General features: G+C 43.6%; 1 protein-coding gene, 1 non-coding gene and 1 pseudogene across 2 annotated transcripts; 2 read left to right on the forward strand and 1 right to left on the reverse strand.

Moving 5' to 3' along the window:
* Positions 1–357: 357 nt before the first annotated feature.
* LOC119628233 (small nucleolar RNA U13) lies at positions 358–457 on the forward strand. Its single transcript, XR_005244536.1, has one exon. It is a non-coding gene; the product is annotated as a small nucleolar RNA U13 (small nucleolar RNA).
* A 1578-nt stretch (positions 458–2035) lies between these two features.
* LOC103216372 (survival of motor neuron-related-splicing factor 30 pseudogene) lies at positions 2036–3189 on the forward strand (annotated as a pseudogene).
* A 7196-nt stretch (positions 3190–10385) lies between these two features.
* Positions 10386–20320, reverse strand: SLC25A28 (solute carrier family 25 member 28). The gene is made up of 4 exons (XM_007963813.3): positions 19925–20320; positions 13575–13803; positions 12436–12492; positions 10386–11230 (listed from the first exon to the last, which is right to left on the reverse strand). The coding sequence occupies exons 1-4, from the start codon at positions 20213–20215 to the stop codon at positions 10713–10715; spliced, it is 1095 nt and encodes a 364-aa protein (XP_007962004.1). The 5' UTR covers positions 20216–20320; the 3' UTR covers positions 10386–10712.
* Positions 20321–24061: the final 3741 nt, after the last annotated feature.

Below are 24061 nucleotides of genomic sequence, written 5' to 3' on the forward strand. Positions count from 1 at the left end.
AGATATAAGATAAAGAAGATCCTGTCTGTCCTGAGAGACTCACAGTCTGGCAGAACTTCCTACCCCACTAGTAGGAAGCCTCTTAGAGGTCCCTGGATTCCTGCTCTTCTCTATTGCTCTCCTAAATTGTGAGGTTAAAGACCATTTTAAGAATCTTATGAAGTTATGGATTCTCTCCCCTTCCTCCAAATGCAGACATATTCAATATTTTGCATAAAACTCCCGGGGGTTTACAGACCCGGTGAAGCCCATCCACAAAATTCACAAGCTCCATTAAAAAAAAAAAAAAAAAAAAAAAGCCAACAAGGATGAGAAGGGGGAAGAAACTTAAAATGGAATACAAATAGAAACCAATGCATCCTTTTGTAGCTCATCATCTTGATGACTGGGTTTTCACACACATGTGAGATGTGCCTCCTGCAAACCTTAAGACATCAGCACGTTACCTGACATGAAAAAAAGAAATGAACTTAGCTCTATTTTAATTAACTCTATTGCAAACAAATAATATTAAGATGCTGAAGGGAGGATAAAACCAAACAAACAAGCCCAACAAATATTTAATTCTAGTTAGAAGGATTTTTTTCTGTAGTGATATGGGTTAGCGGTTCTGAAATACCTTTTGTGTGCTGTAGAGTTGGGCAAATGAGTAAATGTACTGAGAATATTGGAAGCTAGTTCTTGCTGTTGGAGAGAGTTATAAATATGGAGAAAGGGAGGACTAAAATGAATTTTGTGGTGTCGAGTTGGAACTAGAGGTATCTATATGAATCCATGATTTTGTGTGTGTGTGTGCATGTGTATACAGATGTAGAAATTAAGATATGTATATTTCTTAGCTCTGTGGGCTAAAGGGCTTAGAAGTGGACACTATGGTAGCATTGAGTACACCTGGCACTCGAATCTTGGTTTCTAAATACCATTTTGTACTGAAAAAAAAAAACAAAACTAGGGCTCCTTGGAGAAATGGCTAATTCTAGGGCTGAGAGGGAGAAAGTACAAGATAAGCTTAGAATATCATATTGTGCCAGAAAGCAAGGAAGTGCTTTTTAAAAAATGGAGATATGAAAAAAGAACACAGGAATCAGAAGGGACCCCCATTGGCCAAATCTGGGACTATTTGAACATCAGAATAAATAATGGTAATTCTTTATTATCATTACAGTGGTATTATATGACAATATTACAGTGGTAATATCACTATAGAATAGCCGTAGAATAAAATAATCTATGAGTTCATACAAATATAAATAAATGAAGGAGAAAGGATAGCTCTCTCATAGTAGAAATGATGAAGTCAGAATATCATCTTTGTGCAACCATGATTTAGACAAGAATTATCAATGGATGCTAACACTAGTGGGTAGAAGTTTGATAAAGAAGAGTATATGTACAAAGATTCCGAGCACCTCCATGAAAATAACTTGTTGATTACAAAGGGAAAATTAGTAACTCCACGGTGAGTTAATCTGATGAACACAACCATAACCATTTAACCACAGTTAACAATACCAATAAAGAGATGCATTGACCTCACTGCCTTGAAAAGGACTCCATATCATTTCTATGGTACACCTGCCAAAACTGTATAACCTTAACCTAATTATGAGGCAGCATCAAACAAACCAAACTGAAGGGCATACTACCTAACAACTGGCCTGTAATCTAAAAACAAAAATATCAAATTCATGAAAGGTAAGGGAAGGCTGAGAACCTGATCTAAATGAAAGAAAACTTAAGAGATATGAACAGTAAATGCAAAGTGTGATCATTAATTAGATGCTGGATCAGAAAAAAAAACAGCTATGAAGGACATTATTGGAGCAATTGGTGAAATTTAAATATAAACTATAGCTCAGATAAGCATTTCGTATCAATGTTACAAATTCCCTGATTTCCATACACATGTTGGGGTTACGTAAGAGAAAATCCTGCCTTTTCAGACCGAGTCGCCTTTTTGTTGTTGCGGAGATTTTCCTGCCACTGCTGCTGCTGCAGCCGCCACTACCACTGGGCTCATTTGCCCTGACCCCTTCCCACCGCCCCGCCCCCAGCCCCACACAAGATGTCAGAGGATTTAGCAAAGCAGCTGGCAAGCTACAAAGCTCAGCTCCAGCAAGTTGAAGCTGCATTATCTGGAAATGGAGAAAATGAAGATTTGCTAAAACTGAAGAAAGATTTACAAGAAGTTATAGAACTAACCAAAGACCTTCTGTCAACTCAACCTTCTGAGATGCTTGCAAGTTCAGACAGTTTTGCTTCTACTCAACCTACTCATTCATGGAAAGTAGGAGACAAGTGTATGGCAATCCGGAGTGAAGATGGATAGTGTTATGAAGCGGAGATTAAAGAGATAGATGAAGAAAATGGCACTGCTGCAATCACTTTTGCTGGTTATGGCAATGCTGAAGTGACTTCACTGTTGAACCTCAAGCCTGTAGAAGAAGGAAGGAAGGCAAAGGAGGACAGTGGTAACAAACCCATGTCAAAAAAAAGAAATGATTGCCCAGCAGCATGAATATAAAAAGAAGAAGGCTTTCAAAAAAGCTCAGAGAATAAAAGATCTTGAGCAGGGAAAAGAGGACCAGAAAGTGAAATGGCAACAATTCAACAACAGAGCCTATTCCAAAAGCAAAAAAGGCCAGGTAAAGAGGAGTATTTTTGCTTCACCTGAGAGTGTGACTGGCAAAGTTGGGGTAGGAACTTGTGGAATTGCCGATAAACCTATGACACAATATCAAGATACCTCTACATATAATGTCAGCCATTTGATGCCTCAATAATCAGAAAAACTGTTGGATTTCATCTCTGCAGGGCTTTACCTTTACCTTTTTATCCTCATATTTTTCTAAAGGTAAATTATTTGTTAGATGAGTAAGCAAGATACCATTGTCGTCATTGGTTGACTTCACTAGAATGAAACGTGAAGAAATTGCATTTGATAACTGCTATTTGTTTAACTTTTCTCGCTATCAGTACCACGGTTCCCTCAAAGTTTGTTGAATAAAGCAACTTTTGTAGATGCTGTTTCATACAGCATTTAGATGAATTATTCATCTTCCTAATATCAGGCGCCTACTTAACCTATGGTATGTACTTTTTGTAAGCTGTAACTTGACATTTTCAGATGCTTTGAACTTGACACATACTCTAGCAATTCATTGGAACACCAAGACAAAAACACCAACCTGCTAAACAGATCCTTTCATTTTTCTTATTTTCAACTTTAAAACTTGGCTGTTGTTCAGTTAAGCCTAAAGATAAGTTAACTTGTATATGGCAAAGTTTGTTTTGAGGTTTTTCCTGAAAAACTTGTTTCGTAGGCCTATCAGGCCATCTCTAAAATTGATCTGTTTTATTTTTATGTACTCTTAGTTCTATGTAAGAAACCTTAGAATGAGCTCCCTTTTCTAAGGTGTTTTTGTGTTTTGTATGTTTGCTTTTTTCCTGTTTTTTGTTTTTTTCATTTACGGCAGTGGTACCATGTTTTGGATGTGTAATGTTTATATGGGAGAACAAAAAGCTGCTGTATAGCCCTGTATACAGTGTAGATACTATTTTTGTAAAAACACAAGGCTAAATTAATGAACAAGAGTACTGTTTCATCATTAAAAAATTCTTGTATTTCTTGTGCATTAATCTGACCATAATTTCCCTGTATATTATGTTCATTTAGTTGTTTGTAATTTTTGTTAATTAGATCAAGTTGCCTGCATTTGTTGGTGTAAATGAACATCACAATTATCCTGAGTTGAGTTTAAGCCAGATACATGCATAGAAAAGGGTCTTCCTATTAATGGAAGAAGGTAATTTTTAGGATGTGTATTATTTCAGTTTTGTATATTTAACTTTTATTAAATAAAGTGTTTTTAAAATAAAAAAAATCCTTGGTCTTAGGAAATACTGACATATTTATGGATAAAGGGGGCATAAATAGTTCAGAAAAAAATATATGTATGCACATATATGGATTGATAGACGATAGATCCAATGGGGCAAAATTATAGCAATTAGTGAATCTGGTAAAGAATATACTGTTTCTGCAACTTTTCTGTAAAAGTGTGAAATTATATAAAAATTAAAAAGTAGATAAAAACAGTATTTGCTGTAAGCTGGAACTCTTTTTTTTGGAGGCAGAGTCTTGCTGTGTCATGTATGCTGGAGTGCAGTGGTGCAACCTTGGCTTACTGCAACCTCCCAGGGTCAAGAGATTCTCATGCCTCAGCCTCCTGAGTAGCTGGGACTACAGGCATGTGCCACCACACCTGGCTAATGTTTGTATTTTAGTGGAGAAGGGGTTTTACTATGTTGGCCAGGCTGGTCTCAAACTTCTGACCTCAGGTGATCCGCCCACCTCAGTCTCACAAAGCGCTGGGATTACAGGCATAATCCTACCGCGCCCAGCTAAGCTGGAACTCTTACACATTGCTGGAGGGGATACAAATTGCTACGACCTCTTTGGAACTTCAGTAGTATCTTCTAAGGCTAAACACATATATCCCTGTCACCCAGCAAGTTTGCTTTCATATTTAACCAATGGAAAAGGGTGCTTCTTTTCACTAAAGGACAAGTACAAGAATGTTTATAGTAGTAAAAACTGGAAATAGTGAAACACTGGAAGCAACCTGCGATGGTTAATTTTGTGTATACTTGGCTAGGCAATGGTGCCTAGTTGGTTGGCCAAATATTAGTCTGGATGTTATTGTGAAATATTTTGTAGATGTGATTAACCTTTACAATCAACTAACTTTAGGTAAGAGGAATTATCCATAATGGCCTCATCCAATCTGTTGAAGGCCTTAAAAGCAAAAACTGAGGTTTCCCAGAGAAGAAGGAATTCTGCCTTAAGACTGTGACATAGAAACTCTGCCTGAGTTTCCAGCCTGCTGCTCTACAGAGCAGTAGGACTTTTGTACTTGCCAGTCCCCACATGTAGTCAATTCCTTAAAAATAAATAAATAAATAAATAAATAAATAAATAAATAAATAAACCCTCCTCTCTCTCTCTCATACATATATATAATTGGTTATATATAACATATATAATTGGCTCTGTTTCTCTGGAGAACCATGACTAATATACAACCCAAATATGTTTTGGTTGTATGAGAGAGGTAGTCAATGAAAGAATGGATACATAAAATGCATCCATATTATTCAAACTACATAGATTATTCAAACTACCCAGCAATGGAAAAGAACAAATTGCTATACCCACAAACATAGATGAATCTTACAGACATAATGTTGAGCCAGACACAAAAGAATATATACTGTATGAATTAATTTTTACAAAGTTCAGGAACAAGCAAGACTATTCTGTAATGACAGAAATCAGAATATTGGTTACCTTTGAGGGATGATAGTAACTAGGAGGGCACACAAAGCAGTCTTCTGGGGTTTTGGAACTGCTATGTGTCAGCGTGGTAGTTACGCAGGAGCAAATATATGTCAAATTTCATCCAGCTGTGTGTTTTATGTATTTTTTTTTTAAAGAGGTTAAAAAAGAGTACTTATTTTAAATGCTCACTTTCTCCGTCCCCTCTATGGCTAAGCTGTAACCTCTGTACCGTGTATTTCTACATCCATATTGCAGATCCTGAAAATCTACTCAGGCCTTAAATACATGTTCATAACTCCATTTCTTATTCCTATCCAAAAAACTTGTTTTCCTTTTAGAATTTGCAAGCCATCTAAGAATCTTCCTTCTCTGTAACCCCGAGTACATCTGATGGCCAAGTGCAGTTGATCAACTTCCTAAATATCCCTCCACTGTCTCTTCCACTCTTTCCCATCACTGCCTTTGTTTAGGCACCATAATTTCTGCTTGAGTTGCATCATCACCTCGGTGACAACAACACCTAAATTAGTGTTTAAATAACTGAGGACTGTAGCTTTGCCATGCTGACACATAAAACTGACCATCACATAGGCCTAGCATCTACTCCAGTGCCCCCATCTGCTCAATCTATGTTTGTGCAATGAAATGGCTCATTTCTAACCCCAGTACCATCGTGTTCCAGACAAGTCTTGGTGTCTGACCATGGGAAGCAAGTAGTTATCATGCATCCATTATGAGTACTGCAGTGCAGAAAGAGGGTGATTCCAGAAATCTATGATTCTGGGTTTTAATCTAGAGAGACAGAACACAGTCAGATGAGTACAAGACAACCTACAGGTAAGTTCCCACATGAATGTCTAAACCATCATCAGGTGCTTTTCATCTTCTTGTAATAATTTTTCTCAGGTTCATCTTTGTTTAAACGATGACAGTAGCCCCTCTGCTGGAGTCCCTGTCTCTCGCTCAGGCTCTCCCTGCTCCAGGTTCTCCTGTATCTGGGCTGCTGGTTGAATTGTCCTCAGATATTACTTTAGTCATGTCCCTCCCTGCTCAAGAACCACAAGAGCTCCTCATTAGCTGCCAAGTCAACTCTAAACTCCTCTGCCTAGCTTTCAGGACCTCCATGCTCTGACCCCTCCCAGGGTGATATGACAGCTGTCTTAACATTTTTGAAGGGCTGTCAGAGAGAAGGATTAGTCTGATTTGTGCTGCCCCAGCAAGCAGAAGTATTATCATAGGTGGAAATTACAAGAAAGATTTAAGTGCCTCGAAGTGTAAACATTTTCCTTTCTACTTAGTGTGTGAATGTGGGTGGCAGAGGTGGTGGTGGCAGTGGTGGCAATGTATGGAATACTGTGTGTGACTCTGACAGAACTTGTTCTCCACTTACCAGTCTAAGGTTCCACGAAATAACAAAATACTGCACATCCAGTATTTTGATGTATATGTTGTTTTTTTATGTATAATTTTTTTTGTAATTTTCAAGAATGAGATCTCACTGTAGCCAATTTCTTTCACATAACAGAATACAGTGTCTATCTTTCCACATCATTAATTTTCTTCCATCACCTCAGTGTAAATGGCCATGCCACATTTCATTGTATGAATGTTTGATAATATCAGTATCTTATTCAGTAAGTCCCCTGTGGCACTTTATTTTTATTTTTATTTTTTGAGACAGAGTCTTGATCTGTCACCAAGGCTGGAGTGCAGTGGCACCATCTTGGCCTACTACAACCTCTGCCTCCTAGGTTCGAGCGATTCCTGTGCTTCAGCCTCCCGAGTAGCTGGGACTACAGGTGCATGCCACCACCCTCAGCTAATTTTTGTATATTTAGTAGAGATGGGGTTTCACTATGTTGGCCAGACTGGTCTCGAACTCCTGGGCTTAAGTGATCTGCCTGCCTCAGCCTCCCAAAGTGCTGGGATTACAGGCTTGAGCCACCATGCCCGGCCCCCTTGGCACCTTTATAATAATTTATTATCAGAAACATTGCTATGGGTAGGTAGACTCTGAATGATCAAAATGAGAGTAGATAGATTGGTGGAGAGAGAAAGTTCAGAGCGCTGAGACAGCCTGGCACCACCTCCTGACAGGCACTGAAGAGATATGGCCTGACGACCAGGATACAGGTTAGAGGATAGTGGGGCTGAGATTGTCCCTGAGAACATCTAGGGCTAGGAGGCTTCTTAGAGGTCATCTTGCTTTGCATCCCTCCGGGAGCTTGACTTCACTGTATAGAATCCCTGGCAGGACTGACCAGCCCCAGCTCCTGTATTTGAGAGCTTGCTGCTGTGCAAGGCTGTCCGTATCATTGCTGCAAAGCTCTGTTAGAAGGTCAAGTTCTCTGGGTAATGGAATTCGAAGTATTTTCTTTAATGCTTCTTAAATTTTATAAAATTAGCATGATTCAACTTTTATTGGCTTTTACAAAAGTATTTTTTAATTCTGTTCATCAAAGCCACCTTCTTCTCTGTTTACTCTGACCTACACTTATCTTTCCTGTCTCTAAATTTCATTGTTAATTTCTGTATAATCCAGTACATGTCTATATACTGTCTTGTGTTATTACAAGTTTGTTTCACTCATGTTGGTCTCAGCTGTCCAGTGAAGAACATTTTCCTCTGGCCAAATTGTGACTTATTTTCTCATTTTCCCTGACACATAGCACTGTGCAGGAATTGGCCACTTATGATGGCTGGGTACTGGATTCTCCAGGTGTCACATAAATTATCTGGCATTCCACAGAGGCTCTGGACCTGGGGATGCCCCCAAACACCCACAGTTCTCCTGGACCTGCTGAGCCCCTTGGAAATGACCCAGGTATCCAGTCACTGGCATTGCTAATGTTCAACCTGTCACATTATTCTGCCTCTATCTCCTCTTTGACCTTTAGTGACTGGGCCAAGAGACCTGCAGAACCTAATGTCCTGTCCAGATTCCAGATTAAATGTCCTCCAGTAGCTACAGCACAATCAGAGGCTAGAAGATCACTTTTGTATTCTTTTCTCATTATTTGTGAACAGCATTAGAGCAGAGGTGGTCTCTAGCGGCTACCAATCTTTAAGAAATTACCCCGCGTTCTATTCTTGAAAAATGAGCCTTATTGCCATCGTGTCTACTGTGTGCCAGATACCATGCCAGACAGCTCTGTAAAGCTGACTGCAGGGACTAGGTCCTGACAGCCATCCCTTTGCTCTCTTGCTCAGTCCATACTGGGAGGCAGCTACTCAATTACATTTTTACTAGCAAACCCTCTGAAATGACCTCTACAATGATATCATCACACTCTTTTTACTCAGAAACCACTGCTTAGCACTATTAACATCTCTCCTCTCCATGCTAAATCAGAGGGGCAGGATAGCCTACTTAAATAAAGCTTAGAACAGGAGACCCTGCTGGTTTCTTGACAGTTTTTTTCAAGTGCATTCAGACATGATTCTCCATAGATATTGAAGGGCTGTCAGGTGGGAGGAGGACAAGATCTACTTTGTGACCGAATCCTATTGCTACTACAATCCTAACATGGCTCCCGGCTCCATGCCACAGTCCTGCTTCAGACCACCATGCACTTGCCTGGATTACCGCAGCAGCCTCCTAACCAGTCGGCCTGCCTGTCCAGTCTTGCTCCTCTAATCCTTTCTCCAGAGAGCCTAAGTGATCTGTTTAAATTGTAAATCTGATCACACCACACCTCTGCTTAAAACTCCATAATGCTTTTGTATGGCCTTCAGGATAAACCTAAATTCCGCAGCATTGCTTTGAAGACCCAGTCTCGGTTTGGCTCTCAGGCTGCATGTCTTGCCCAGACTGTTTCAGTCCTACCAAACCACTTGCACACTGAATCCCAAATACTTTTTAATTTTCTTACCTCTAGGTCTTTGCCTAGAACATAACCCCTCCCCTGTTCACCAAGTTAGCTCATTTGCCTTCCAGGTGTTACCTCAGATGTCACTTCCTCCAAAAGTCTACCCTGGTCACCCAAGGCTATGCTGGGTATCCTTCTGTCTTCTGAGTATTCTATCTTCTCTCCTGTCATTTTATCTTGTGATTGCCTGTTTCCATGTATCTTCCCCTCCAGACAATAAGCTCCTTGAGGGCTGGGATTGTTTTATCTATCATTGTATTTCCAACACCAGTGCTTGGCACAGAGACACTCAATAGTTAATGAATGAATGACAGATGAGCTAACAAGAATAGGTGGAAGACTCAGAGGGGTACATTTCTATGTACTGAAGAACTTGCTAATAACTAGTGATACTAAAAAAAAAAAGAACACACTGACCTACCAAGCACAGGGAAAGCCCCATCTCTGAAAAGTCTCCAAGCAGAGACCAGCTGGTCATCAGGGAGCTTCCTCAGTAGATGGCAGTAGATGTGAGATGCCCTCCACTCATTTCCCATCTGTAGGAAGCCATGCTTAGATTCACTTGTGAGGTCAAAAGACTTGGGCTGGGGTCCCAGTTCTGCACTGACTATGAGGCTTTGGACCAGTCATAGCCTCTGAGCTTTCTTGCTTGTGAAATAGAAATGACACCTGCACTGCCTACTTCAGAGATTTTTGAGGTTCGAATGAGATCTCACATGCTCAAGTACTCTGTGAAAGCCTTAAAATACAATGAAATGTATTATTTACCATGTAATCTTCAGGACTTGCAGCCTCACTGAATAATTTGAGTTTCACAACTAAAATGGAAACCAAGTGCCACATGTAAAGCACTGCTGCAGGGAGAGCTGCGAATTAGAGCAGAGACCTGCCTCTTCTGCGCTGCACTACCGCCCTAGGGAAGATAGTGGACATCCGGAGCATCTGGTTGGTTGGAGTCTGTCAAGGGCTTGTTGTTCTAGCCATCAGAGAGATTGCTTGGGGCCTACTACTAATGTCTTAAATTGTCATGAAAATCAGCAGAAAACAAAAACTACAGACATACTCAATAAACCTTTCCTTTGGGTCCCTTGATTTATGCTTAAAGGAAAGTCAAGAACAATTAACAGCATTTCACTTCCCCTTTAGCAAGACAAACCCAATGAAACCATTAACCATTTAATTTAAAGGCTTTTTATTAGGAACCAGGGGAATGAGCTGCTTATCCCTCTATAACAGTCTAGAGCAGGTCGTCAGGCCCAGGATGGAGAGAGGTTATCAAAGGTGCTGTGGTGTGCTTTGCTGCACGTGCTTAGGGCCTGGAAGGAAAGGTGGTGGCAACAGAGGTTGGCAGGAACTGGTGTTAGTCGAAACACCAAAATCCTGGGGGACAGCCCCTCTACCTTCCTTCTAACTCCACTTGAGGCGGGAGCATTCCAGGAGACAGAGAATGTGAGCAGGATGCAGCAGTGTCATCTGAACCCCTGGCTTCGTTCAGTGCTACTTCACTTGCCGGCCCTCCACTCTTCTTGCCGTTTAGTGATTAGGTATTTGAAGAACTCATACACAGACCACGCTATGGCTGTGGAGGGGATCTGGTAAATTACTCTAGCTTGCACCCCTCGGAAGTAGGCGGTCACCCCACCTACTTGATATACCGTCCTGAAGGCACTAGCCATGCCTGTGATATGTCCTGTAATGTGTGAGTTCAAAGCCAAGGACTCCTGGGTGTTGAGCAGTGTTTTGCAAACGTCCAGTGGGGTTGTGGCTGCGGCAGCTACAGCTCCTGCGCAAGCTCCAGAGAGGACGTGGGAGCTTGGGTTGTACCGTCTCTGGGGGTTAAAGTGCTCCTGCAGGAATTCATAGGTCATGAAGTGAATGGCTTGGAAGGGAACGTTCATGGTCAGCTGGGTGGTGTAGCTGCGGTAGAAGGCCCCGGCCCCTTCATTTTGCCACACTGCCCGTACACAGTCTGTCACCCGGTGGTATGGTGAGTTGTACATCTGCATCCTCTGCTTGACCACTAGTAGTGCCATCATCAAGGAAGGAAATGGTGACAGCGGTCAACCAGTGATGGAGAGTATCCAGATTCAGAGTCCCAAGTCAGCAGATCAGCCAATGGAATAGAGAGAGAAAAAAGTATGAGTGAGCTGCTGGCTAACCTGAGAAGTCAGCTTCCCTTTTTTGAGGGGAGGGAGTAGGCAGCGGGTTGGTAACAAGTCAAAAAACAATAAACCCACTTCCATCAGGACTTCTGTAAAGCCAGCAAATTCACACACAGGACATATGTATGGTTTGGGAGCTCCAGAGAGTCTTCTTGAACTAAGTACCTATCTCTAATCTTACCCTCTTACAACTCCCAACAAGAAATGACTCCATGACAGCGAACATTGTCATGAACACAGGCCCCTAACAATCCCAATCCTCAGGTACAAAGAGCACCTAACTTTTAAAATGTGAGATGGTGATCCTCCTAGAGGGGAGGAGAGAGAAGTGCTACCAAAGAAAAGATTCTTAGCCAAAAAGAGTTGGCTTTAGTTTTCAAACACCTCCCACTCCCTCAAGTAGATAACATGGTGTGAGCTCTGTGGAGCTTCAGCTTAGCTTTGGCTCTGTCCACCCCATGGCCTTGCCCAGACAGAAAATGAACGTGGCAACGATGCTATCCCCTCGTATTTGTTCATCCTCATGTGGAGAATGTTTTTGGAGAATTTTCCTCCAACTGAAAAGCCAAGACCCCAGTAGAAATGCAGGGACTGAGTTCTACAATTTAACCTTTCATTCCTATCCCAACTAGCTTCATTCTGATAAGAAAGGCGATATATTTAAGTGTCAATTCCTGCAAATCATAAGAGGGCCAAAAAAAAAAAAAAAAAAAAAAAAAAAAAAAAAAAAAAATCCATCTTCACCTCTTTGAAGAAAAATGAACCTGCTAAACTTTCAGGACAGATCAAATCTACTACAAAGGAGACTCCCAGGAAAGCCCCGAAACAGGCCACATGGAGCCATATCTTTTTCTAGGGAAGCCTCAAGGATTAGTGAAATCCCAGTGAATCTGCTTCCTGTCCAAGAGGGTGCCTCCTAACTACCAAAAACATGGAGGGAGCACCCTCTAGTGGTAAAACAAGGTAAGAGAATTTCCCACCAAAACTGATGTGCTCTTTCTTCTGCAAACTGGAAAGAAACACAGGTGCAGCTGCCCAGAGTGATAGGTTGAGGAATCATTACCTTCTGCAGGGTTCATGGCTGCATCATGAAGTAATGTTGCCACACACCCGGCCGCACCTGCAAACAAGAAAACAACTGCCACATGTAAGGCCAAGAGAGCGTGACCAACTCATTGAAGTCTCCCACTGAAGGGGAGTGGCTGTGGTACACCACAAGGTAACGTTAGGAGGTAGTCCAAAAGATGGGGACCCACTGCTCCTAAACTCCTGTTTAAGAAGGGAAGTATCTGTTCCCACCAACTTTGTAAGGTCACCAATGCATTCCACATCCATGATAGGAAGGCCAGCTCAGGTCTTATCAATATCGTTCTGAGAATAAATGCAGCGCCCCAGACAGGAAGTAGATACACTGCTGCCTAGGGATGCCAGCACATCACCTGCCACCAGTGGAGGGAGATACGGGGGCCAGGTGGTCAGATCTCATAGAATCTCACCACAGAATCCCACCTCTGTCCTGCTGCAGAACCCATTTGCAGATCCTAACATTTGTCTATAAAGATCTTTCGTTCAGGTCCTGAACTACTCTACCCCTCACCCTCTCCACACTCAACTTGTTTCCAGCCAGTCCTGAAGCCCTAGGCTGCTATCCTTTCTCTTACTTCCATACAACCTTCTGGTTTCTTCATGCAGTTCCTTGGCCCCACCCCCCATTCACTTTGTCATGAGGCTTTGTCATGTTCTCAACAACACAAACTGCCTCTGGTGAGTTAGGATCCTGAAAAGGTGAGGCGAAAAGCAGGGGCTTCATTAGTATCTTCCTTGGGTGGCTGGCTGGGTCGCCTCCAATCCTGCCCTGAGGAGCAGGACACCATACAACTATGAAACATACACTGGGGTAGTTCAGTGTGTCTCCACGTTACCAGGGCATTAGAAGTTGATGCCAGGGAGATGAGAGGAACAAGTCAAGCTGGTAGGTAAGGGAGGATACTGTAACCCTTTGTTGAGATGCCCCAAAGGAAAAGGCAGGGTTGAAGCGGCCCGTTGTCTGAGAACATCAGGTTTGGAAGTCCCTCCCTTATAATCTGGCCTATCCCAGCCCAAAGCTTCAGCTCCAAACCATGCTGAGACTGGAAAGCACTGACAGCAGCAAAGCCCAAAGAGTTGGGAAAGTGGGGGAACCAGCACAGGAAGGCTCAATACCATTGGCAATATGGCTATTGCCCCCAGGGTGGATTACATCACTCAATGTCTTTTTTAACTTTTCGTAGCAGGCAAAATAAAGGGCGTGGGCAGGCCCTGCGCCTGTTGCTGTGACGTTCAGCCCCCTCATGGGCCTCCATAGGCCCTCCGTTCTTATAATCCTCCAGAGGGCTTCCAACACATTGCGATAGCGGGCAGCTGGGTCAGGCTGTAGACTCTGCATCCGGGTCTGAAATTACAGCAAGGAGAAGCGCAATGTCAGCAATGCCAACTTCTCGCCCTACCTCAACACACTGGGCAGACCTTCTACATGGAGCTGTGCCCATCTGTGAGAGGGATATCTGACATTCAGCTTATTTCCAATCTATAGCTGATCTTTCTTTTAAGCCTTGGACCTTTCTTTTTCTAGTTATCTATGACCTTGAGAGTGGAACACCATTATTTTCCTTGAAAAAATAATACCACCATTTGCTAAGTGTCCTGGTACTCCAAAATCATTCAGAGCCCCAGCAACAAATATCAAGCTTTCAGAAGTTGCTTTTGTGCCTTAATACACTCAAGCTGACAGTTCTTCACAAATGGATTCTAAATTCAAGTATTTACTGTCTATGACATACTTTATGCTTTATACCTAAAGACTGCCCCTGGCTCTGCTTCATGACCACACACTGAGGGGCGGCTAATATTTTGATACTTTTTCAGACTATCTGGCAATGGCGGCTGGGTCTACACCGAGTCTTGGCAGAAGTAGCATTCTTAATAGATGATTTTATTTCTTGGGAAAGAAAGTTTACCCTGAAACTGCAAAGGTGGGAGTGTCTAGCTAGAAACCAATCTAGTCTCCAATCCTGAAGGGCCCTTCCAGATTTCTAATCTAAATTGATTGAATCCCAAAATTGGCATTAGCAAATAAAATCAGTCTCAGTGAAACATAATCCTTGGAATCTCTCTAAAGGATTCAATGATTGGAATAAAAGTGTAGGGTAGACACTTTGTATGATGTTCCTTGACAAAGTTTTGTTGAAATTTGGGAAATTAATCTTATTTGAAACACCTCCCTAAATTAGACCTTTTCTGAAGAGTGTGTCTCCCCAGGAAAATTTCTCTGACCCATCTACTGACCCATTTCAAGGTAAACTAACATGGAAACTAATAGTTAATATAAAATCAATGTCTAAAAAGAAAAACCAATGTCTGGTGCCTGACACACAATAAGCACTTCTGATTTGTCTGTTGAATGAATGAATCTTTTGTCACATAACTGTATCAGCTACAATCACTGGTGAGCCAATGGGAGCAAGTGATGCCCAAGTACAGTTTAAATTTCTGCATCAATCTAATCACTAGATTCTATTTGGAATTAAAAGCTTGAACCTTCGGCCAGGCACAGTGGCTCACACCTGTAATCCCAGCACTTTGAGAGGCTGAGGCAAGCGGATCACCTGAGGTCAGGAGTTCGAGACTAGCCTCGCCAACATGGTGAAACCCCGTCTCTACTAAAAATACAAAAAAATTAGCCGAGCATGGTGGTATGCACCTATAATCCCAGCTACTCAGGAGGCAGGAGAATCGCTTGAACCTGCAAGGTGGAGGTTGTAGTGGGCCTTCGCTGGTTTGAGCCACTGCACTGCAGCCAGGGTAACAAGAGCAAAACTCCATCTCAAAAAAAAAAAAGAAAAAAAAGCTTCAACCTTCCTCTTGGCCAATTGGAATCCAAGAGTAATACCTTTCCTCAAGATCATGGGAGGAAAGAAACTAACCAGATGAACAGGTCCCGGTTAGCTGCAAGCAATCCACATTCCTCTGGTTATTTTCTCCTGCCTGCTACCAACAAAAAACCGGAAGCTTAAAAGGTTAGTTACTGGATGGTCAATCAGAAATACTCTATACAGTATCACTTATCACAATTTGACACATTCTTTCCTACTTCCCCCCACAAAACCTCATGTATTTCCAATAAAGGGTTTGTTTACTGATCTTTCACATCACACAAGGCATATAAAATCCATCAGAAGAGTTGTTCATAGAGACTATGGGTCAAATGCTGGCTAGAGCTACTAATAAGCAAAGATAAATTGAGCCTCTTGGCTTATCGTGTTTCCATGCATTTATTCAAAGCTGATCTTGTACAGGGAGAATGTTCAGAAATTGCATTGCTCTGCCGCAGTCAGTGTATTTGGCTACCAATTCTGAAAGGTTTGGCTTCAGAGGCCTGGAACTCCTCAGCCCCAAGAGAAAACCAGATTGTGGGAAGCTACTTTGAACATTCTATACACACATCTAAGTCTAACTCAACAATTCTAACTCGATAAAAATACACCCTTATGGAGAGGACCTGGGCATAAGCTATGCCAAGTATATAAATATGGCTCCCCAAGTTTGTGGGCCAATAAATCTGCCTTTTACAGAAAGATGAAATATCTAAGTAAGAATTTCTGAAAAATCTCAATATGAAAAACCTCGACCTGGCTTGGAGAAAAGTCAAACAACCCAGTAGAGAGGTAAGTGGTTTGGTAAAAGACAAGCCACATTTGAGTCAAAAAGCCTGAGTCTGAGCCTCAGCTTTGCTAGTTGTATGATCTTGGGTATGTCACTTAACCTCTCTAAGCTTCAAAATTGTCATCTATAACAACAGGCCAAGAATGACTGGCTCATAGGGCTGTTGTGGGGATTAAAAGAGATAAGGTATGTAAAAGCCATTGGTAATTTATAAGGTGCTAGAAATATAAAGATCTTTATTGTATTCAAAATGATTCTAAGATATATTTGTCCATATCTAAGAATTTACAGATCATGGTAGCATTGCCTCCTGTATAAGTCATTTCACAAATATACATGGGCAACTAACTGTCCTTAGCCACTAATAAATTGGGGTTAATTTTGTATTTTTTGTTTTCCTTTTAAAGTTTCTCTGTGGCTATAATGATTTACATGTCCCACTATTAATCTGAAGGTCATTTGTTCAGGGACAAGCTTTACTGTGAAATTCTGTGCCTTGCCTGGTTCTTGTAATCTGCTTTTGGGAAGCTATATGGAAGGCTTGAGAGTCTGATACACTGAGTTCAAATCACAACTGTGCCACTTAAACTCTGTGACCTTGGACCTTATATAACTGTTCCCTAAGCCTCCTTTCAACTGTAAAATAATGAAAATGGTTTCTACTTCATCAAGTTGCTTCACAGATTAAATGAATAAATGTATGTAAGGTACTTCAGATAGTGCTTGGCACACAAGATCACTGAACACTTATTATTAGATGCAAGAAAATCAAATAAGCTAATGTTTCCATTTCCTAACCTTTCACAGGTGAATATGTACAGATACCATTTACATTTGGAAACCGGAGATTTATCTCCCTCTGCTCTTCCCCTCTTTATTATATAAGTGGATATTTGCTTCACCACTTCAGAGCCAACAACAGCAGCTTGATGATAGGTGGGTACTTAGCCAGATGATTTTGAGAAGGGTTCTGACCGTTTTGGGTTGCAGAATCTGTCCCCGTAGATAAAGTCTGGCGCTTGCCTCTGAGGCCCAGAAAAGGAAACTGGGATTTATCTGGGCTCCCAAGCCTCTCCATTATGGCCTTGGAAATAGCTGGTTGAATAACGATGGTCTAGCAAGGCTACACTGACTTCTCATGGTCCCTCTCAAGGATATTAAAAGTCAACTTGACCCTGATAAGTAGCTGAGGATGGACAGGCTTGCATGCTAAGAAGCAATGTCAGCTTTCATTTGCAAACACTATGGTTGCCCTTTAGGCTCCAACAACATGGATACCTGCCTCCAGTCTTAAAGACTGGGCTGCTTTTCCTCCCCACCATCCACTTATTAAAAGAAGAAGGATAACTGCCGGAACAAGCAAACTGGGAAGCCCTTTCTGAAGGAAGGGATTTGAATTTTACTTTCATGCCTGCACAAAAGCATTTAACATACTCACTGACACTAAATCATACTGGCCTCACCTAGTTTTTCCCTCTAAGTCATTTAAATCCCAGCATTAAGTGCAAGTCAAAATGAGCCTTCTAAAATAAGCTTTCGTTATTGTTGACAACTCCTGAGCATTTTTTTTCTCAAATCATTATTTCCTTAATGGAGTGCTTTCAAGATATAACTGCAATGTTGTATGACTAATTTTTTAAAAACCAAAATGCCAAAGCTTATGTAAATGAGTAAGAACTGTTCTTCAAAATAGTTACCTTGGAAAGCTACAATTGACTTATTCCAGCAATGCTGTGGTTATGCAAAACCTTTCTGGAACTTCTCTTTCAGAGGTGTTTCCTCAATGGGTTTATAGGCCTCAGAAGTAAAGCAGTCTCCTTGCTTTCAAGTCCCACCTTATTTTGACGCCAAGCAGTATTACCCATTTTGACCTCCCACTTTGTTCACCATATTTGATTCTGAATAGTCTTTGTTCCTGCAAAATCAATTCCATCTTATCACAGGGCAAAGATTTGCCTCCCTTAAGGACATGCACCCAAATATTCTAGAAGCATTTTTAACAGGGATTTATAAAATGTTTATAGCAACAATAGCACTATGTAAATATATGGAGTAAGGAGATAACCTCCCATTATGTTATAATGGAACAGTGGTTAAATTGGTAAGTTACAGTAATATTCTCTAAGATAAATTATTACACTGTATTTTTCAAGCCATTAAATAATTTTCATGGTTTTCTTTTATCTGTTTTCCATTCAATACTCATCCAGAAAAACAGCATCCTAAACCCTGCACTCCACTCATACTGCACTCACTCCCTAGTCTAAGTCTAGGGAGCTAGATTATATTAACTTTTGGATATACGGCATTATTAACTCACAAGTCATTCAACCTAGAGTCTATACATATAATGTATGCATCTTTTTTATTTGTACTTACTCGTTTTACATTTCAATGTCGTTACTTCTCATGGATTTTACTGTTTATTTCTATTTCTCCCAATTGACAAGGGCATTTAACATTCTAATGTCCATTTTAGTCAAGTACATTTACCCCATTTTCAATGGATATGGCCCTTGTTAGGAGTTACCTTGTGCTAAAATACTCCTGCCAGTTTACTGTCATTCACAAAGCTTAATGAGCACTCCCCCCATTTCCTTATCCACATTACTAATGAAAACATGAAACAGTACTGGAATCAGCGGGAGGTAAAAGGGATCTACTTTGCATTTCCCAAGTTGATTCTCTCCTCCTTTTGAATACTTAACACTTTCCTGATTTGACGAGAAAATATAAATCAAAAAGCTGCCAGGTTACTGTTTGACTATTACCCTTAACATGTAAAGGAGGTATCGGTCTCTGTCATATCAACAGTCCCCTCTAGTTTACCTCTCCCTCAATTCAGTCCTCCCCTTTAGTGGCTGCTACCTTTACTAATGCAAGAATAAGAACTGTAAAGAACAATAATCTGTTTCTTTCTTCACCCAGCTTTCTTCAGAAGGACCTGACTTCTGTACACATTAATCATCCTGCTTGGTTGTGAATGCAATTATACTTTCACAAGAATCGTGTCCTCTTGTTGATCTCATTCCATTGTCTTCATACTTACATCTACTTTCTAATACCGTCACACTTCCTTTCTAGGCAACTTCTCCCTTTTTGTCAACTTCAGGTGGCCAAAGAAATTGCTATCAGTTTCATCTCTCTTGTTTGGAGGCTGATGTGCTCCCTGCACATACAGTCCTAATCCCAGCTCAATTTTCATGTTCAGGAAATAGGTGGGGTATCATGCTTGCTTCACAGAGAAACTGAAACCTTTTCCTGAATACGATCTTTCCCATATTACTTCCAGTCTGGAACTCTGCATTCTCACTGCACAATGATTTCCAATCACTCATGTGTTAAGATTTAACGTGTAAGTCCTTTATCTAGCTGAAAGATTCCAGATTCGGGTTCCTGCCCCGTCAGTAAAGGAAGATACAGTAAGGAGTTTGTAAAAGCACTAGCCCAGAAAACATCTCAAGCCGTTAGATCCATTTCAGGGTCTGGGTCACGCCAGCTGGCTTCACCTTAATCGAGTTAGTAGCACTTACCTGAGCTTCGGGATACCCCATCCCACCCTATTCCTGTTTAGTCCCAGGTGGGGTCCAGGGCTTTGGCTGACAGATTTTCGATCCTGAGTCCCGATTCAGATTTCACTGACGGTTAGAAATCGGTCCTGGTTCCTGACTGGGATCAATTCCCAGCTGGGACCTTGCTTGAATGGAGTGTCGGTTCGAATCATGTGGTAGTGGCAGGAGCCAGGAAGGAACCCATGTCGGCTCCGGCTCTCAGCCGGGATCCTGGCTGCGGACAAGACCCAGGGGTCGGGTCAGCCCCAGGTCTGGTTCGAAGCCCAGTGCAGGTCTCACCTTGACGCAGTCGATGGGGTACATCACGCAGTGCTCCAGGATCCCTGCCACGGCGCCTGCCACCATGTGCGTGGTGACAGTGGCTCCAGCCGGCAGCGCCTCGTAGTCCGGGCCGGAGTCCGGATCTTGACGTACCGGCGGCCTGCAGGCCCCGGCCTCCCCGCCGCCGGCCCCCCGGCCCACGCCCCGCTGCAGCCACCCGTCCAGCAGCGCCGACTCCCCGGGGCTCCGCCCGGGCCCTGCCGCCGGCCCCCCCGCCACACCGCCAGCACCCCGCCCCTCCAACTCCATCCACCCGGGCCAGCTGCGGCGCCCACCCCCGCCGCCGCTGCCACCAGTGCCGCCGCCGCCCCCCGGCCCCGTAGTGTCCGCCTCAGGCGCGGCCCAGAGAGCCCGGGGCCTCCGGCTCCCGCTTGGCCCCGCGGACACGCCCCCCAACCAACCATTGGTGCAGACCCCGAGTTAGACCCACCCCTTTCCTGACGTGAGAAATATCAGTCGGTAGTATTAGCGAAGTCGCCTGTCATTCCTCCGCCCTGAGGCGTTGCTAGCGCCTAAATCCCACCCCTTCCCCTTTGATCTTGGAAGCTTCTTGTTTATTGGCCACTGATTGGCCGACATGTGCGATCAACCCGCCTCTGACTTTTTAGAAGGGCGGGAGAAACTTAAGGCTGAACTTTGATAGGCTCAACCACTCTTGATACTTTGACCGCGGCCATTGGCCCGCACCACGTCGGTCCCCGATTGGCTATAGAAAGACCGAAGCGCCCAGGGACTCTAGGGGCCGACTTCGGGCCCCTCACTGGCGCCCGCAGAGCTGCGGTCCCAGTGCGCGGGATCGCGTCGCGGGCGGGGCGGTGACAGGCCTTCAACGTCAAACTGCTGACGGGCACCGTTACGACCAGCGCTCGAGTGCGCTCCTCAAATTCTGAGACGCGTGGCTGGAGAGCGGGCGGCCCTGGCCCCGGAGAGCCGTGTTCCCGCGGGATCTCGTCGCGGGCATGAGGCAGAGCCGGCCTGGACCGGTCATCCTCTGGCTGGCGCGACCCGCAGCCTGTCCGGGAAGCCGTTGCGACATGCGGGCCGGGAACCGCCTCACAGCCAGGGGGGGACCGCGGCGGCCCTCTAGACTCTTGTCGGGTCTGGAGTGGGCCCTGGGGCCGGACCCGGTGCTTCTCAGGCCCCAGCGCCCGGCACTGAGCCTCGCATCCACGGTCGCACAGTAAACCCAGCAAGTGTTGAATGAATGAGGTCCCCCGGGCCCCGGCTGTCACTGGGCTCTGCGCCAGGCCAAGAGCCGAAGGCGGGGAAGGAAGATGTCGAAATGGGCGGGATGATTCAGAGATGACGGCCCGTGGCGAGGCGGGGCTGGAGGCCGCATCCCAAAGGCAGCAGGAAAGTGCGGCGGCTGTGGGGAAGCTCGGACGCACTGCCCGGCCCAGTCTGAAGCATCAGCATCTTGTTCCTGAGCCGGCGCGCTGATGGGCCCCCCGCCTGGCGATGAGGGTCTCTGCCTCCCTCGGGTCAGCCCGGGTCCTGAGAAGCAAGGCCAGCGATTCCTGGCCTTAGGACCTCCTGCGCTAGGGAGCACGGGCGCCTTCCGTTTGCCTTCCCTGAGCGTGTTGGCACAAGCCGCCCGCGGTTTCCAGCTCTGTCTTCTCTGTTTTACCCAGATGATGCAACTGTGGACTTCTTCATCTGTTTATAGCCTTTCCTTGGATAGGAAAGATGTTTTCCTTTTTTTCTTTCTAAAGTTTAGCCCTTCTCTGGGCTTCCTTTTTAAAAACTTTTTGTACTCTTAAGCGGTCGTTGTTAACCGTTGGGTCGCGACCGTTTGGAAAATAATAAACCTACGAATTCTCTTCTCCTACTTCTACCTCCCATCCCCTCTCTGCACCCAAAATTTTGCATATAATTTCTGCATTTCAGAGTCCCTGAAGGTGCCATGTGGACACCCTAGGGGGTCCATTAACCTAGTTAACCTCTCCCTGGCCGGCGCGGTGGCTCACACCTGTAACCCCAACACTTTGAGAGGCCGAGGTGCGACGATTGCTTGAGCTCAGGAGTTTGAGACCAGCCTGGACAACATGGCAAAACCCCGTCTCTACAAAATAATAATAAATACAAAAAAGTACAAAAATTCAAAAATTAGGTGGGTATGGTGGCGTGCACCTGTAGTCTCAGCTACGTGGGGGAGGATTGCTTGCACCAGGGAGGCCGAGGCTGCAGTGAGCTGTGTTGACGACACTACACTCCAGCCTGGGTGACAAAGCAGAACTTTGTCTCAAAAACATTTTTTAAAAAGGAAATCCCCCACAGCATGTTCAGTCTCTCCATTTCTCTAGCATATTTAGCTTGAGAAATGAATAGGTCTACCAAAAACCCATTCAATCCTGCTAGAGTACTAATTCCCTTTACTGCCAGATTACTCAAGTAATGACCTATCCACCTCTATGTCCTTTCTCTCCTTAAGCTCTTTTCATTTTTCACTCTCTTATTCATTGGTCATAAATGACCTTTCCAAATCCAATGGTCTTTTTCTATTCCGGTTTTTCTTAACAGAGATAACACTTGCCCCCACCCCTCACTGGCACTTTTTCCTAGCTTTAGAAACCGCTCTACCTTTTAGACTTCTCAGTCACTTACACTTCTCTAGCCATTAAAGGGGAACATCCCTAAAAGTTTAATGCTTCATGGTCATCTTTAATACCTTAGAGAACTTTGCCATTCCAAACCAGTTGTCCTCATTGGAACCTATCTTTATTTCCCTTATTGCATACTTTTAACTGAAATTTCCATGGGAACATTCAGTAATGTTTATTGAGTACCAACTGTGTACTTGAAGCTGCGGATACAGGACAGACAGAGTCCATGTTCTCATGGAGCTTTTTAATGATGGGGGTGGGGAGGTGGGACAGAAAAACACACACAAAATGTCAGCTCTGGATGCCATGCTGATCTTTGAAATAGGGTGGTATCATATAGTGTGACTGGGTGGCTACATTTGTATGGCCAAGGAAGGCCTTTCTGAGGAGATGACATGTATGGTGAGTTCTGAATGACAGGCAGGAGCCAGTCATGACAGACTTGGAGAAGGGCATGCCAGCAGAAGGAACAGTAGGTACAACCACCCTAAAATGAGAACAAGGTTGGTGCATGAGGAACAGAAGGCCAGTGTGGCTGGAGCATGGTGAGTGAGTGGGGAGGGGATACAACATGAGGTTGGAAAGATAAACAAGTGGTGAATATTCACCTTGATTTCTGACTCAGCGTGTCCATTCCAAACTCAGCCTTTCCACTCCCCACCCTAACCCATTCCTCCAAAATGTTCGTTTTCCATGAAAATCTTCACTATTTGCCCAATCAATGAGACTGTAAAGCTGGAGTCTTCCTTGAGTGCCCATTCAGAATCATTATTCTGAACTGTTTCTTCTGTTTATGCTCTCCTTTTCCTCTGTATTGATATACTTCCCTGAATCTGGTTACATCTGTATTGTCATAACCCCTTGAAAGGTCTGCCTGCCTCGAGGATCCCCTAGCTTCAGGAGTATTTCTATTCTCCTCCTTCCAGGTACATAGTAGGATGTTTTTTCCACCTCCTTGAAGATAGGCATGGCCCTGGGATTTGATTTGGCCAGTGAAATACGAGGGAAGCACAAGAGTCACACATTTCCTCCTCTGCCACATGACTAGTGATTGTTCAAATGGTGAAGGCTCTGTCAGCCTGGGGCTCTGGTGAGGATGACATGAAGCAGAGTTCCCTACTTGCTACCTGCTTGCTCTCAGACAGACTTCAGCATCAGTGAGAAATAAATCTTAGTTGTTTCAAGACACAGAACTTTTAGGATTATTCCACACCATAGCATAAACTAACCCAGTACTTCTGAGACTTTAATGTAATGATAAATGATATTACCTGAAGAATTTGTTAAAATGCAGATTGCAGTTCTGTATGTCTGGGTGGGGTCTAAGATTCTTCCCTCCCTCCCTCCCTCCCTCCCTCCCTTCCTTCCTCGTTCTCTTCTTTCTTCCTTTCTCCTTCCTTGCTTCCTTCCGTCCTTCATTCCTTCCTTTCCTTCCTTCTTTCTTTCTCTTTCTTCTTTTTCTTTCCCTCCCTCCCTCCCTCCCTCCCTCTCT

Source organism: Chlorocebus sabaeus, chromosome 9 (assembly GCF_047675955.1).
Source record: "Chlorocebus sabaeus isolate Y175 chromosome 9, mChlSab1.0.hap1, whole genome shotgun sequence".
Classification (NCBI taxonomy): domain Eukaryota; kingdom Metazoa; phylum Chordata; class Mammalia; order Primates; family Cercopithecidae; genus Chlorocebus; species Chlorocebus sabaeus.